Below are 17,114 nucleotides of genomic sequence, written 5' to 3'. Positions count from 1 at the left end.
AGTTTCAACTATATCAACACTTTTCTTCTTGGGGGATTTATTTAAGTTTGCTGAAATAGTTATTTTTAAATATTAGTACAGAAGGAGAAAATTTGTGATCAAAATCAAGTCATGTAACAGTAAATAGTATTTGAGTTCTCTTTTATCTTCAGAAATTCTTCAAATAATTAAAAAATGTGACATTTATTCTGTGCTCCACACTGAGATTTATTATAAAAATAATTCAAGATGAAGAAGCTTTATAATGGAGATTCTATGTTAGAGAATTTATGCAAATTGAATCCTGTTTAAGGAAGTGCAAAGTGTTACTAGTTAGAATTCCTGTTCTGTTAATTCCCATGGGAACCCAGAGTTGGCAGTGAGGCCTATGGTCTTCAAATACAGTGATATATTCTTCCTCTCTGATAGCTAATTGAAGAGACTCTTTATAATGGCAATTTTCAATTAACTCTAGATCTCTTAACTAGCCTATCACTTAAAGAGTAAGTTAGCATTGAAACAAAACATTGTGGTTAATTTTCCTTTATCCTAGCTCACTTCCTAATTAGACCAGGCCATGACATCTAATAAGAGGTATTTCATGTAACAGCAAAGAAATTAGCGATTGTTGATAATCTGTGATAAATAGAATACTGAATAGTGTGAAGTACTTGTATCATTTGCCAACAAGGAAAAACACAAGCATTATTTTTAAAATCTCACAGTGTTTTATCTATTTCAGATCTCTGTTAGCATTCATATAATGTAATTATAATCTGTCTACTTCCAATAAGGATTTGGAAGTGGTTTATAATAAAAAAAAATGAATGAACAAATCAGTGCATGAATTATATATATATATATATATATATATATATATATATATATATATAAATATGTATACATATCTATGTACATATAATTGGCAAAAGAGGATATTATGTGAAGTATTAAAATCACATTTGAAGTTTGACTATAGCACTTAAAAAACAAAAGTTAGGCTGACGTACCTGAGCAGCTAATAGAAAAAAAGAAACATGATTTACATTTTAAATTATGTCAGTGTGCACACGTGTGTGTGTGTGTGTGTGTGTGTGTGTGTGTGTTGTACATATACTCGTTTCTTCTGTCAGCTGCTGGTGAATTGTGAGAGCACAAGTCTAGTCAATCATTCTATAAAGTAGTTCAAGAAGGATCAAAGTCCTATGGTCTAGATAGAAAGTTTCTTTTAGCTAGAGGAAATCTTGGGTTCATAGAATGTCTTGCCTAGATATATCTGCATATACTTACAATTATTTTTCAGAGCACTAGTATACCATCACTGTGAGATTCTAAAAATAATGCTTTTTTTCCTGAGTCTCCCTGAAGAGTAAGGTGATGATTACCGTAAAAAAAAAAAGCATTTAAATGAATTATTGTTAGAGAATAAAAATCAATAATCAGTGATTATTCACAACCTTCTTCTGCTCTTTTTGCTATTAATGTTTTTCCTTTTGCCTTTATTCTCTGAGGAAAAAAAAGGAAAACGCTGCCAGGATGTATTCTGTTATGAAAAGGAATTAGAGCAACCGAAGAGGTAGGATTGTATTGGGGAAGTGTCTGTAGGTTAACTGAGTAAAAGAATGAGAAATTTAAGCAGTGCTGCTAGGAACCACATTTTTCTGGGTTCCCTTTAATATGAGAAAAATTGAGGAGAAAATTGAAATTTCTTCAATTTTACAACATTCTTGGATAGGACAAAGGAATGCATCTAAACTGTAGGTCTGCCTCTCTGAATAGCCTTGGATCAATACTATCAGATTGTGTTGTTATTACAGGACATGTGCATTACAGGAGTCCCCCCATATGTTACCTTGACTTGATTTTGTTATATGTCCAACTTAGTGAGAGGAGAAAGGTAAAATGAGAACACTGTGCTGAACTAACTTCCAGGTACATGTTGTGATGATGCATTTGCCTCTTAAAAGCAAAGAAATATAAAACTGATAACTTATGAAGGAAGGAGTAGCAAATGTGTGCAAAGTTGCTGGGACTTGTAATGTGCCTTTATTGGTGCAGAGATTTACATATTTTTTAATTATTTATATAAGTTTTATTACAGATAAAAATTAAGGGATTGAAATATTTTTTATTTAACATTTTAAATAGAGTATCAGCTTAGTGACAGAACTGTTTTAAAAAATAAACGTAGAGCCCTCTGTACACAGTACAACAAACGGAAGAATAGCGTACTATTTTTTAAAATGTTAAATAGTAAAGACAAATAGAAGAGACCATAAACAGTATCTAATTTATGGATGGATTTCCTCCATTAGAGTAATTAAAATAATGGAGGGCATCGTAGAGGTCAAAATTACATAATGTGGTGGATAAAATACACTGTGTGAGAGCAGACAAATCTGGATTAAGTCAGTGTGCTTCCATTTATTTTAAACGGACTATAGTCACTATAATTGCACATTACAATTAGAAACTAGCAACTAAAAGAGAGCCAAAAGAAAATACATACCCTTGGGCTGAAGAGGAGATTAAGCTTAAAAAAAACACAACAACTGAGAGCCATTTATAAATAATAGAAAATGAGTACGCTATATATTTGGCCAAAGCAGTAATTACAGACTTAAGTGAATTTATTAGAAAATTAGTACTAGTATATTAGTATACTGGTCAGTGTTCTTATCTGCAAATAACAGAGTCCACAACAGTTAGTTTAAAAACAGAAAGGAGTTTGTTACTGGCAATAGGCAGAGTGCAGAATTCCTGGGTAAGACAGGGAGACAAGCCTAGAAGCACAGCTGGTAGAATTACACCTCCCGCCAGGTGACAGCTCCAGGAGAGGTCCCATGCCTTTACACACCGCTCATTACTCAATATCCCTAAAGACAGAAGCTCTATTCTAATCAGGGAAGAATAACCAAACACCTTTGTGACTGCTTATCTCCTTCTCAGGACAGTCACATCCTTAAGTTGCATACCTTTGTATTAGCCTTGTAGGATCCACGTCACATGTGTAACTCAAACTGTGTTATGGAGAGGGAGAAGAGCAGGAGTCATCGTGGGTGCTGTTCACTAAAGCCACCAGGAGTAGGAATCTGGTACCTTTCCCTTAGGCAGTAATTCAGGATATCATAGCAAGGAGCTGGGGTACTGTCATCGAGAACTCAGGGATTCTCACTAGGTTCTGAGATGGCAGCACATAAAATGCTAAAGGGCCAGTGGCAGCTATTCTATGCATTTGGCAAGTTGCATAACATTTTTGGGTCATAGTCACCTCATCTATAAAATTGAGGAGTCAGTTGAGGGTATTATCTTGGATTCCTTTCAGTCATAGTGGTGCTTCCTGGATTAACACCTTCAACACCCGCCTGTGTTTTTATATATTGCTTTGGTTCAGGAAGTTTATAACCCTGTAAATTATAATATTATTAAATCTATGAATTTATTGCATTTGATTATAAATCCAGTATGCATAGTAGCTATTCTGAGCAAATAGTGAAATGCAGTGCCTACAAAACCATTAAATCACTGATTATGGTTGTTAATATTAATGAAATTGATCAACAATATGTATTACCTTGTAAACATTTAATGTACAGTCATTATTTTTTCAAGTGATATAACAGGTCTCCTGTCTGAATACACAGTTACCCATTAATATTAGAATGAATATACTCTGAAGGATAGCCTTATTAATCAGTTATAGAATATGTAGCACAATAAAATAACATATTGTAATCAATCCTCCCACCCCAAAATGAAAATCTATATATTTAAAAGTGCCATCTGCATATATTTAATGCATTATCTTTCTCCGCTTAAAATAGAAATTGGATCGATTTCTTTTATTGCACAATAAATGTTGATTTAGGTAGGTCTTCCCTAACACTTGAAGCAGACTGCAATAAAAGAAAAGTGTCTTATCTTTCCAAATTCTCATAGTTTTGACAACTATGTAGGTTGAAATGTGAGGTTCTTTCATATCTGTGTTTATTACGAGTCTATATCAAAGTTCAATTTATAACTTGAAACCCCCTATGTATTATTAGATGTCAAATAGGTATTTAACAAGGGAATCTGCCCTCTCTTTTTATTAATCTCCATTAAGCATCCTCTTCTATCTAGCTTTGTAATTCAACAAAAGAGATTTCCAATGAAATTTAATTTTCAGTAAAGGGGAATAACTTTGAGATGTATATTGAAACATTGTGAAAAAAATGATGAGATAAAAAATAGCTAACAATGGGTCAATTTTTCATTAAGTTGAACAAATATTCTAGCATGAATTCCCATATAGCTCTAAGGACTTTGCATTTTTCCTGTTTATTGCAATTTATCTAAAGATGTTGATTTTCAAGTCCTATTTCTGACTCTCGATTTCTTCCCTGAGCCTTTTGAAACCTTTAAGAATGCATTATAGAATGGCAAATAGAGTTATCGCCATTTAAATGATGAAGCTTTCCTATTTCTCTAAGTGTAGAAAGAACTAAGCAAACTGTTCTTCATCCTACAGACTGCATATTTCAAGAGTTTATTAAAGACTTTTTGATTCATGGATAGAATATTTTAAAGTACTATTTCTCAAGAACTCTTTATGTCTTCCAATTTAAAGCCTCTTCTACAGTTTTATTACTCATAAAATACCCTTGACTATCTTCAATGCTACATTGACAATGATTTCTTCCTATTTGGTTATTTACATCATGAAATTTATCAATTGAAAGTATGTTGTCTATGCCTTGCCCAGTATTGAGGCAAATTAAACAAATGGATAAATAAAATAAGGCTGCAAGATTTGAAGTATAAAGTCCAATAGGGGAGAAATAGTATCGCACATGCAGAAATTAGAGATGAACAAGAGACAGTAAATAATCAAGTGGTCCTCTCTGTGCCTAAGGAAGTAAAAGTTTAGGTTAAGGGAGAATTTAGGTGGCTTCCAGAGAAGAAAGTTAATGCTGAAAGTTAGATTCAAATTTTTAAGTTTATTTGTCTGGTCTTTGCCATTGTCTTGGTGCCTAACATTTATAGAAATTGACCATTTAATCAATCATGACTATGGAATAAAGCCTCCACAGAAGCCCAAAAGGTCTGGGTTTAGAGAGCTTCTGGATTGGTGAACATGTGGAGGTTGGGGGAGTGTCCCACTGGAAAGGCCATAGAAGTGACAAGCCTCTTCGTACACACATTGTCCGATGCATCGTTTCCATCTAGCGGTTCCTGACATATATTCTTTTCTAGTAAACTGGTGATTTAGTGAGTAAAATGCTTACGTTTGTCTGAGTTCTGTGAGCTCCTCTAGCAAATTAACGGAACCCAAAGAGAGAGAAATGAGAACCTCTGATTTATAGCTAGTTGGTCAGAAGCTCCGGTGACAATCTGGGCTTGCAACTGGCATCTGAAATGTGTGGTGGGCAGTCTGATAGGACGGAACCCTTAACCTGTGGAACCTGATGATACCTCTGGGTCAAGAGTGTCAGAATCAAATTGATTTCTGGAACAACTTGCTATTGTCCGAGAATTGCTTGTTGGTGCTGGGAACCCCCTCTGCTTCAACACACACACAAATTCTCTCTCTCTCTCTCTCTCTCTCTCTCTCTCTCTCTCTCTCTCTCTCTCTCTCTCTCTCTCTCACACACACACACACACACACACACACACTGAAATTGGGTACAGAACCCAAAATAACCCCTAAAATATCCATGTAGTTATGTTTTTATTTATTTAATTGTTTAGTTGATGTTTTAAAAACAGAGGCAAAAAAAATTCTTCATGCTAAAAAATGTCTTTGATGAAAAGAATTGCCAAAATGATCCCTGCCACGTAACGCAGTTTTAGAAGTCCGGCAGGTAGATTTTACCCAGTCTCATGAAGCTATCGGGTGGCTTTGGGATTGTGCCATGAATCTCCATTCTGGTCCGTTGCCTGAACAGCACGGGTGATAAGGAAACAGCTGCACGTAAGCATTTGCTGTGAGAAAGGGTAGAAAATGTAGGCACCAGCCCTTCCAGGGAGGCCTCATTGCTGTAGCAGTTTATCCCATTACTAGATACGTGCCGTGCTGATAGCCCACATTCAGCTGTTGACCGGCAGCGTGGCCCTCAGCTGTAATAGGGAGCATATGATCACTCCAGCTGGCAGGTGACACCATCTGGCAACGTTCCCCGGCAGCTCAACAAAAGATTTTCAAATATCAAAGCAAGGGGAAAGACCTCTGCCTTTTTTTTTTTAAGTGGTTTGACTGTGCATGCATTTTGCTTCCAAAAGAATTATTGCTTCTAACTTGCTGAATTCTGCGAAGGAAAGGGCACACTCAGAGAATGAAATTAGCTCAAAAAATTGGTTAACTGCTCATTTACATTGATAAATAAATGGTAACTTATGGGAAATTAAATTTGTGTTTTAAAAGGACTGCAACTTGAATGTAGTTAAAGCTTGGAAAGGTTTTTTTGTGTTTTTTTTTTTTTTTTTGTGTGTGTGTGTGTTTTTTTGTGTGTTTTTTTTAAGATTCCATCTGAAAACACAAGCCTATAAGAAATTAGACTGGTTAGGTTATGAAAACATAAGAGTCTTAAATTTTATTGGAGAAAGGGACCTTAGTGGTCTTTTAGGAAAATGTGATTTCACCAGGGAGAAAAGCTATGGGGCAGAGTAATCGCCACCAGGTAAGAGTCATGAACCTCAGAGTGACAGCTTGGGAAGGTCTGGGGGCTCTTGACTCTGAGCACAGGAGTCATCGTTTTCTAACTTGCTACAGATTGGGGACTCATTAAAACTGGGCAGTCCTCTGGGTCCATTCACTTTTTTCATTGAAAAAGCAAACAGTAGATTAGTAGGAAAACATAAATGTATCTGAGCATTATATTCTTTTATTAATCGCTGAATATAATTTTAACATTAAATCTGTTCATATGTACACATAAGATATGGGACCATAGAAATGACTGCCAATTGGCTGATGGCTCTCAGTACCTTATCAGTCATGTATCAGTATATGCAAAAAATGCCTCTACCTCAAAAAGCATGTCTTTTTTTTTTCTGAAATAGTCACTAGAGTTACAGTAATACTCTATATGTGGTTTAAGCCCCATTACCCTTATATTTTGCTGACCAGGATTAAAACAACCACCTTCATTCTTAGAACAAACTACCTAATCAAATAAAATGTGTGATCATGCTGTCATAACAGAGTATCAGGCCCACACATATATTTTGCTTTATATAAACAAAATGAAAATTTAATCTTCTCTGAACACCAAATTGTGTTCATTTATATAAAATTTGGGGGTGCTTGTTGATATTATGAAAAGGTTTAGGGTAATATCCTCTATATAAACAATCTTCCTGTAACATGAATAATGTTATTGAATTGGATTGTACCTTTACAGAAAGAAAAAAAAATGTTCTTTAATTCAATAAGATTATAAGAGCTTATTATTGACTTATTCTGTAGGAGCTAAAAAACAAAACAGATTGCTAAGGATCCTGTTTATAGATAATATGTTCTTAAGTGCCCAAATGATTTCTATTTATGAAAAAATCATATGAGCTCATCACACTCTATAGGCCTCATGGAGAAGCTAGGAATTGAGCTGGGCTTGGGGGTTACCACAGGTTAGCTGGCTCATGCATCATCCAGTACCACCAGTCTGGTGCTTCTCAAGCTATCTATGTTAAAGGATCAGATTCTGGCTGATTTTTATTTTTGTGTTTATTTAATTTCCTACAGCTCCAACAACATGGTTGTACTGTGTATGTATAGCACGTAGCTCATGCCATACGCCTCTCACCGTGCAATTCAACATGAACAAAACTGGCCTATATAATATTCAGTGAATTATGTCCACTGGTCATGCACTTGAGTGTTGCAGACTTCAAATTGCTGTAAAAACGCCTCAGCGTTTACTTTCAGTTCTGTGCTTAGCTTATTACACACCCCTCACCAACAGTTGCACTCATCTATGGACCACATTTTGAGTAGCCCTGCGCTAGTGGTATTTCCTGTACTACAAAGGCAGAAAACTAGAACATACAACAAAGTGTGCAAAGTTACTTGCAGCCAGGTTTCTGGATCTGATTTAGACTCCAATAATGTGCTAGATCTGGGCCTGGATTTTAAACTGAAGTCAGAGGAAGAGACAGAAGTACCCATTTAACGGGGAAGTTAGTGCCAGAAATGTGGCTTCTTGTAACCATCTAAGAAGCTTTCAGGATCAGAGAAATGGTGAAGTGATTCTGAGGGCTGGAAGCTGGAGGTGTGGCTTAGAAGCCTTTCCCTCCAGCCTATCCAATTATCGTATAAACCACCTAATACCTGATAATAAATTTCTTTTTGTATGATTTAGTCAGTTCCCGTTGTCTGAAAGAAATAAGGCTGATAAAGATTCATTTGCCAATTGTAATTATTGGGTGGCTTTATATTTTTTGACTGGTCAGCAGTTAGCTCTAGACCAGTGTTCTCAAACTTCATTGTGCATATGGATCACCTGGGAATGTGAAAACACTGGTTCTTAATCAGTAGGATAGCCCAGGGGTCTGAGATTGTGCGGGTCCATCCAACTTCCACAGACCAGCCAACAAGCACAGCTCATGCCTTTGGACTTCCCAAAGGGTAATGTTCTCGTGAAAATCATCATGAACTAGAATAGATAGTTCCCCTAAGCTCTATAGCGTCAACGTTTTACATGGCCAGAATGAAGGAGAGAATGGTTAGGGAATGGCAGCTGAATAATTTAGCAACCATGGATGATTTGGTGAACTTATTTAGTTTCACTAACAATAAAAAAAATGAAGTTAATAAATATCACAGTGCTCGTGGGCCTACCAAGGTTCACTGTAAGGCCATGTGTGAATTATGCAAGCCTAGAATGAGCCCCAGGATGTGAGCGCTCAGCTCCTCTTGTGGCCTTAGCCTTTGTCGTCTAACATGCTCATGGTTTCTAAAAGTACAGACGTCGTCCGGAACTTTACCAAACCCTGAACCTTCTTTCTGGGTCTACCTACTGGGTTCTTCTCTTTCTTGGATACATCCTGGGTACGTCCATTTTAAATCCCATGAAGGATAGGACATGTTCCCAAGAGGAAATTAAATAGGGAGAATTTTGTAAGAAAAGAAATATAGAGGTTATCATTCGGACATTATTTTGCCTGGTTTCATGGATAAACTCACAAGTATAAGTGTGAAAACTTGCTTATCACAGAAGAAGTTTTGCTCTATGGTTCGTGCTATATCTAATGCATGTTAATACCCAGTACATGATATTTGAGTAAAAATGGGATTTTAGTCCTCTCTGTGGTTATAAGAAAAACAGAGCTGACTCAACAAGGCCCTTTGACCACCACTTGTACTTCATCCTACTTCCCAGACATCTCAACTCAGACAAATTGACTTTGATGCTTCTAGCTGTCTCCTAAGAGTGCAATTTTTGTACACATGCCAGTAAAATTAAGAGCGTTGAATGTGAGCTAGCACATTAAAATGGACCTGCCTCTGTATGGCTGATTACCACAGTTAAATATAGCACCTGAAGGACAAGCAGCGCTATCAGTGCATCCTCCCATTGGAACAAATGGCTCTGTCATGGCGACAGACTGCCTGTCTCATAAACATGCGTTATTGGTTACTGACAGTGGGCAAGAGTTCAACTAAGAATCAACACAAGGCCTTTCAATTCCAGGAGTCTTCTCCAAGTGCATATGCCCTTAGTCATGGACATTCATAACATCATCTTCATCTTCATATGTAGACATTACAATTTAAAATCCAACATTCCTGTAATTCAGGAAGGCATAGATTAGAGTTCAAACATAAATACTTTTCAATAAATATATATTGGACATATATTTACTGGATATATCTATAGTAATATGGATATAAATGGATTCTATTTCTTATGATTGTGGTATGTTTAATTAAGATATCCATACGTATACTGTGTATTAAAGTGTGAACTGGAAAAGTTGATTTATTTGAATAAACATGCATTATAATTATAAGTGGCAACTAATGTTTCAAATGATATTAATGATAATGTTAAGCAAACTACTTTTTCTATTTAAAACCATATTGAATTGAGTTGGCCAGGCATGTTTATTTAAATCACTAAGCAGAATGAAAATTATCATATGGTAACAGTTCCTGGTTTCTCATTCTCTAAATTAAAACAAATCTGGAATGAGTGAAATGAACAATATGGTAAACTTCGTTTCAGCTAATTTTGCTTAGTCCCTTTATTTCCTGTTTCCCATGAATGGTTTAACAACTCTTACAAAATAGGAGGAAATGCAAACGTTAGCTTTGGGTCTAACTGCTTTTACACATCATAAATGTTGATGTATTTTCAATGAAATTAGAATTCCACCTCCAAATAGACATAAAAATGTCCAGGCTGATTTCACTGTGGAACACAGAAGACCAAGTTCATAACTGCCTGTGTGTGTGATGAGAATATCAATGCTCTTTTGCAGATTGTGCCAGCAGGAGAAGTTGCCAATGACTTTCCAGTCCTGTGTGATCACCAAAGAGTGCCAGGTGTCGGAGTGGTCAGAGTGGAGCCCCTGTTCAAAAACGTGCCACGATATGGTGTCCCCTAAAGGCACTCGTGTAAGGACACGGATCATCAGGCAGTTTCCTATTGGCAGCGAGGAAGAGTGTCCAGAACTTGAGGAAATAGAACCCTGCGTGTCTCAAGGAGAAGCAGCTGCCCCCTGTGCCACGTGAGTAAATAAGGCTGCAGCCTCTGCTGCTGTCTCTGCCCAAATTGCATGTCTGTTCAGCTGTTTAATTCCAGCTGAAGAGTAGGTTGAGAAATAGTGATTTTTACAAATTTTAAGTGGGGAAAAATATCTCTTTACAAACACTATCCTAAAAAAATGATTTTACCCAATAAAAGTGTCATTAGCAAGCTGTATTTTCAAATCTCCATGAGGGCTAGACTTTTAGCAGCAATTCTCTGTTTATATATTTTCTATAATAGGTATTGGCAAACTTTTTCTTTAAAGAGGGAGAGTGCAGCCCTATCTGGTTTGGCTCAGTGGATAGAGCGTCAGCCTGCGGACTGAAAGGTCCCAGGTTCGATTCCGGTCAAGGGCATGTACCTTGGTTATGGGCACATCCCCAGTAGGAGGTGTGCAGGAGGCAGCTGATCGATGTTTCTCTCTCATTGATGTTTCTAGCTCTCTATCCCTCTCCTTTCCTCTCTGTAAAAAATCAATAAAATATATTTTTTTTAAAAAGGAAGAGTGCAAATTTATTAGGCTTTATGAGCCAAATAGATGCAACTCTATCTCTGGAACTACAGATAATATGTAAACGGGTGTGGATATGTTCCAATAAAACTTTACTTTTAAGAGTAGAAGACAGATTGGATTTGGTTGTCAGGCGATACAAGCTCAATCCTATAAGGTAAAATAAGAAAGTCCTATTAAAATTCAGTACTACATATAACAAATCCTATTGAATAGAATAAAATACTACATCAAAATAATAAGACTTGAGGCTCCTTGAGGACAAAGATTGTGCCTATTCATTTTTTTTAAACTGAGATGCATATAACTCAGGGCCTGACACAGAGTAAGTGTCCAATAAATGTTCATTGAATTCAGATAAATTCTGAAATATTTGGCACCATAACCTTATTCTTTTTGTCATTGAAAATACGATTTCCAAGACATTACTGTACATCATCTTCACAATAAATACATTTCAGCTTAGTCTGAATATAGACTACTTAGAATATTTATAAAAAACAACTTGGAGAATCTTAGTTTCTCAATAGATATATATAAGCTTCATTAGGTTTTCCTCTGGAATATTGCAAACATTTAAAGAACATGAACTTCCTGAACCAGGGAGGAGGAAAATACTACTCCTACTCCTGCTTCTAACAAGAATAACACTAACAAGGGTAGTGATGGTTTGTATGAGATCTCAATTCTGCAGCACTCTGGAATCCTCCCTTCTCCCCTGATGTAACAAGTGACTGGAAACCCCAGCTTCCTGCCTGTCTCCTCTGACGCCTATGCTCCTCTTCACATAATAGACTCCAGGAATTTGCCTGGATCTCCAGCCAGAGTATTCTTCCTCTTCTCAGATATTCAAGCACCATTAACAAAATAAATATACATTCTAAGTCTCTTTAACCCCCCCACCCCCCGCTTTTGGGAGAATAGCATTTTTAGAATGTGTCACCAATTTACTCCCCCACCCCCACCCCATTGATTTCAGAGAGGAAAGGAGAGTGATGAGAGAGAACCATGGGTTGGCTGCCTCCTGCACACATCCCCACTAGGGACGAAGCCTGCAACCCAGGCATGTGCCCCGAATGGGAATCGAACCATGACCTTCTGGTTCATAGGTTGACATTCAACCACTGACCATGCCGGCCAGACACCAATTTACATGATTGAAAATTTATTCCTTTCGTATGACTCCTTAGGTGACCTAAATTGAGACTGCATTCTATAAAAATACAAAGTGTTCATTTCACTCCCCAGATGAATGATTTGTTTGGTTTTACTTTTCTCACACCCCTGCCTGCCACCTGCTACACTTTGCCCAAGGCATCAATTATCCATGTTTTTAGAATTAACCTGAATGCTGTACTTCCTTTATAAACATGTGTCAAGAGTGTTATTGCTTGATGCCCCTGTCATGCACCTCTGTTAAACCATGAACCCTCACTTATAAAAATGAAAAAGGGTCACAAAAGTCAGCTCTCCTGTCATGAACTTTCCCATTGACAAAGCAGAGCATCGAGATCAGACATCTGAGAGCCCATTTAATCTCTCCTTCTAATCGAGATGAGCATTAGCACATCCATTTGTACCTATGCTGGCTGTTAATCTGATTAGTAGGGAAGCATCTTGGTTACAGTGACACAAAGTGCTACATGAGCCATTTTCTTTGTGTTTTTAGACTATCCATTTTCCTTGAGGTGGAGAAATGCCACCACTTCCTATCTTCATTGGCATCAGGAAATGGTTCCCTGACTATCTCCTTAAAGGGTGTGCTGGGCTGACAAGCTCCTGACATTTTTTCCACATCATAATCTTGATTGGAGCTTTAATTTAGAATCACAGATTGTCTTTCCTGTGATCCACTGATTAGAAACGTCAGCTCTTTTCATCATTTATCAGCACTCATCAGGGAAGCTCAGTGCTACAGAAAAATACTCATTCTTTTTTTGTTGTTGGTAATCCTCACCCGAGGATATTTTTCCATTAGTTTTTGTTTAATTAATTAATTTATTTATTTACTTATTTATTTTTATTGTTTAAAGTATTACATATGTCTCCTTTTTACCCAATTGACCCCCCCCCCTTTTCCATTGGTTTTTAGAGAGAGTGGAGGGAGAAGGAGAGGGAGAGACAGACAGAGACTCATTTATTGGTTGCCTCCCTCCTGTGCCCCAACCAGTGCCAGGGATCTAGCCCACAACTGAGGTGTGTGCCCTTGACTAGAATCGAACCCTGACCCTTCAGTCCACAGGTCAACGCTCTACCCACTGAACAAAACTGGCTAGGGCAAAAGCACTCATTCTTGACAATGAAGAGAAACCGCCAAATTGTTGTTACATTTTTTTAATCCTAAAGCACAATTATAATTTAGATCTAGTATGAAGAAGCAATGTTCATGCATTTTATTAAAGGCAAAATAAATGTTTGGTTGATCATCACTTGGAATGTTTTTCATTCTTAGATTCAGCCCCCCTTTGTTTATAAGTATTGAAAAAGAGCAAGCCTGAGTTTAACTTAACATAAAATTTCATGTTTTCAGCATTATGCTCTCTTGTAATAAAATATTTATAAGCAACTTCCAGTGATTGCAATTAAAACAGGATCATCCTAAATTAAACTCCTCCTTAACTGGAGCACTGTTGAGGATAAAGGAGAAGAGATTGAATCTGAATCTGCACTGGAGATATGGTAGTTTATGATTGCTTCAAGGGGAAGGTGTTTTTTGAATTACTTTTTTAAGAAAAAATAATGAGCAGAGCAGAGTTTTTTCAATAAACACAGCTGCCACTAATGGCGTTTTCTTTATTCAGGTATGGCTGGAGAGCCACAGAGTGGACTGAGTGCCGTGTGGACCCTTTGCTGAGCCAGCAGGACAAGAGGCGAGGCAACCAGACGGCCCTCTGTGGAGGAGGGGTCCAGACCCGAGAGGTGTACTGCGTGCAGACCAATGAAAACCTCCTCTCGCACTTAAAGACCCACAAGGACAAAGAAGGTAAGCTGTGTCTTCTTCTCAAGGATCACGCGTGGAGACCGAGCATGGGGTGCTGCAGGAACATGTACCCAGCCATCTGGGGCATGCATAGCCATATTTCTCTTCACATTATGGTTGCTGTCCGCTATGGTGAACAATAATCCAAATTTCGGTTGTAACAATTTAATTTCATTTCCATCGTTGGTCAGTTCTGATTTGCTGAGAGATGTATCATTAAATTTTCTAACTTTAGGCTCTGAGTGAAAATTTAGGAGTAATTATTTACAAAAATAGAATAAAAACTAATCTCGTAATTATATGCAAAGAAGTATATATTCTAAAGCCCAAGTTTTCTTTGCTTGGTATAAGAAGTATAACCTGCTTATAAAAAAAATACCTCCTTTTTATATTTATAATGTGGTTGAAAAATATGTTAATTGTAGTATTGAGTAAAAATTTATATTTGAGTTTAAATGAAATCAATACAGAATAAATACAGAATCAAACTACAGTAAAAACAAAACAAAAAGAAACCTTTAACCCAAAGGTATGACTTATTTTAACCTTTCAATTAAACACATTTTAAAATATTTTTATTTAAATCTCAGTTTTGGACCAGATATAATAAATGTACAAAAGGATAAATGATTTTGAGATGGCCAGGGCTAAATGTATATATTATCACATATTAATACTCCTCTGAAATTCTAATCATTATTGGATCAAATTTATATTCAATTAGTAGCTTTTATGTTCATACAAATATGGATATTTTTAAGCAATGCTGTAAGCTAACCCTCTTACATTTCCCTCTCTCTACCTGAAGGATAGCAGGATGTCTATCACTAATGTATCCAATGTATATTTTTTAGTTAACAACAGAGTTCCAAAAATTATGTAAGATAGTGAGGATAGAAATGTCAATACAAATTTTGTGTCAGGAAAATGTTCATGGTCATCATAAGGGCACATAAAGAAGCCAATCTATAATAATAAAAGTGTAATATGCTAATTAGACCAAACAGCTGAACGACCTTCCAGACGACCTTCCAGACGTCCTTCTGGACGTCCTTCCAGACAAAGCCGGGGCTGCGAGGGCCAAGTCCCTTGCACGAATTTCGTGCATTGGGCCTTTAGTAGTTAACAATGCAATATGCTATGAGTTATAAATGAGTTTTAGAATGACTGTAGGGGGATTACAGAAACAGAAACCTTCATAGAGGAGGGAAGTGGTACTTGAGCTAAGTGATGAGGAGTATGTGCCATAAAGTTAAATGGGTGGGGAATGCAAGAGGGAACAGCATTAGCACACCATTAAAGAGAAGCAAAACAAAAGAGAAATCTTACCAGAAAAGATGAATATGTTGTATTTAGCAAGTTGTGGGTATGATGGGATAGTATTTCCCAGCAAATATGTTGGTTGGAAAGGATAAAGAATAAAGACCTTAGTTCATATTAACAGAGACCAAAAAAGAGGGCAGGGGATATGCAGAAAATGAACCTGATCAAGAATAACCAGAAAAAAGAGGAAAGAACCAAGAGAAATGGGTGTTTCAAAAACAAAAGATGGCTTTACTGCCTCCCCGAAAAGGAGTGACACCTGTAACCAGCAATTCATGAAAAACAATCACAGAAGTTTTGCATGTGTAACTTGCAAAATTTAATTGTTTTTTATCCACTAACTTTACATAGCATGTCAACTCATTTAGGAATCTAGCCTCGGGATACATTTTACTACTAATATATCTTGAAGTTGTAGGGAAGTAGTATAAAACATGTAATGTTAGTACATTAATATTTTCTTGGCCACTTTAATGGCTACGTTTTTAACACTCTTATGTGGATTTATTATAGCTGTCCTCTCAGAGTAGTATAATTTCATTGCTAGAGGTAGTTCAGAGTTTAGTTTCTGAATGTCAATTATGTCCTGTAGGTTATTACTTTAAAAAGAGCCTTTGGGGTTTGGAATTGGAACTGGATACATTTTTAAATCATTTTGTCATGGAGTTTCTCTACTGCTGTCAAAACACAGCAGAGTGCCAAAAATAAAAGTCACACCAAAAAGGAAAAAAAAGAATATTATTGTAAGATGTATCTTTTGGAGTAGCAAATGCAAAGATCAGTGGATAGGGAAATAATCAATTCTTCTGAAATTAATATTTATCATGGAACCATGTAACGTGAATAACTTAGGAAAATGTGTCCTTTCATGTCACACAGCAAGACTACTATAATCCTCTTCGGAAAAAAAGTTGATTTTTCCCTAAAAGTTTCAGCTTTTACTTCTCAGAACTTAGACTATATAAGTTTCCCCCCAGAAGCACTTAGCATTTCCCAATGCGAAACTTATTCAATACACCAGCATGCCAAGGTCTATAAATATGTGTGAGTGGAGCACAATTTGACTGTGGGATGTGAAGAATGTTCCATGTATCTTCATTCAATAACTATGAAAGAATGAAGGCTTACTTTACGAAGAAAGGGAAATCTCTCAAAATAACTCCCTCCATCAATTCTAAAATGAAGGTACTGATCTCAAGAAAGTCTGGCTGTGTCACCATGAACAACCTACCCTAAGAGAAATTTATGTAATACTTAATTTGAAGAACAAAATCTACACTTATTTTGGCAGATCTATACTACGTGTTCTAGAAAAGTTTTCACCTTTAACCAAGCTATTAAAATACATTAACTCAAAATAAAATACTTAACTCAAAAATAAAATTTCTTGACACAAAAATACTGAAAAAAGATATGAAATTCATATAACTTCCTTTATTATCTTGGCATATCATTTTACACAGGTACTGACCACCTTAGCACAATTTAATTCAATTTTCATGGCCTCGTGTGGTGTGAGTCAGTTAACAGTAGTAAAGACAATAATGAATGGAAATACTTAATGTGACCTAGGTAACCCTTCCAGTCCTGA

General features: G+C 36.5%; 1 protein-coding gene across 2 annotated transcripts in view; it reads left to right on the top strand.

Annotated features, from left to right (window-relative positions):
* THSD7A (thrombospondin type 1 domain containing 7A) overlaps positions 1 to 17,114 on the top strand; it is a 313,292-nt gene that overhangs the window by 145,150 nt on the left and 151,028 nt on the right. For both annotated transcript variants that reach the window (XM_080663644.1, XM_080663643.1), the window contains exons 3-4: positions 10,441 to 10,689; positions 14,022 to 14,203. In XM_080663644.1, coding sequence (XP_080519770.1) covers positions 10,441 to 10,689; positions 14,022 to 14,203 — 431 coding nt within the window. The remainder of the gene's footprint in view (positions 1 to 10,440; positions 10,690 to 14,021; positions 14,204 to 17,114) is intronic.

Source organism: Plecotus auritus, assembly GCF_963455305.1.
Source record: "Plecotus auritus genome assembly, chromosome: 4".
Lineage (NCBI taxonomy): Eukaryota > Metazoa > Chordata > Mammalia > Chiroptera > Vespertilionidae > Plecotus > Plecotus auritus.
The sequence above is the reverse complement of the archived record's forward strand: the minus strand, read 5'-3'. Positions and strand labels throughout refer to the sequence as shown.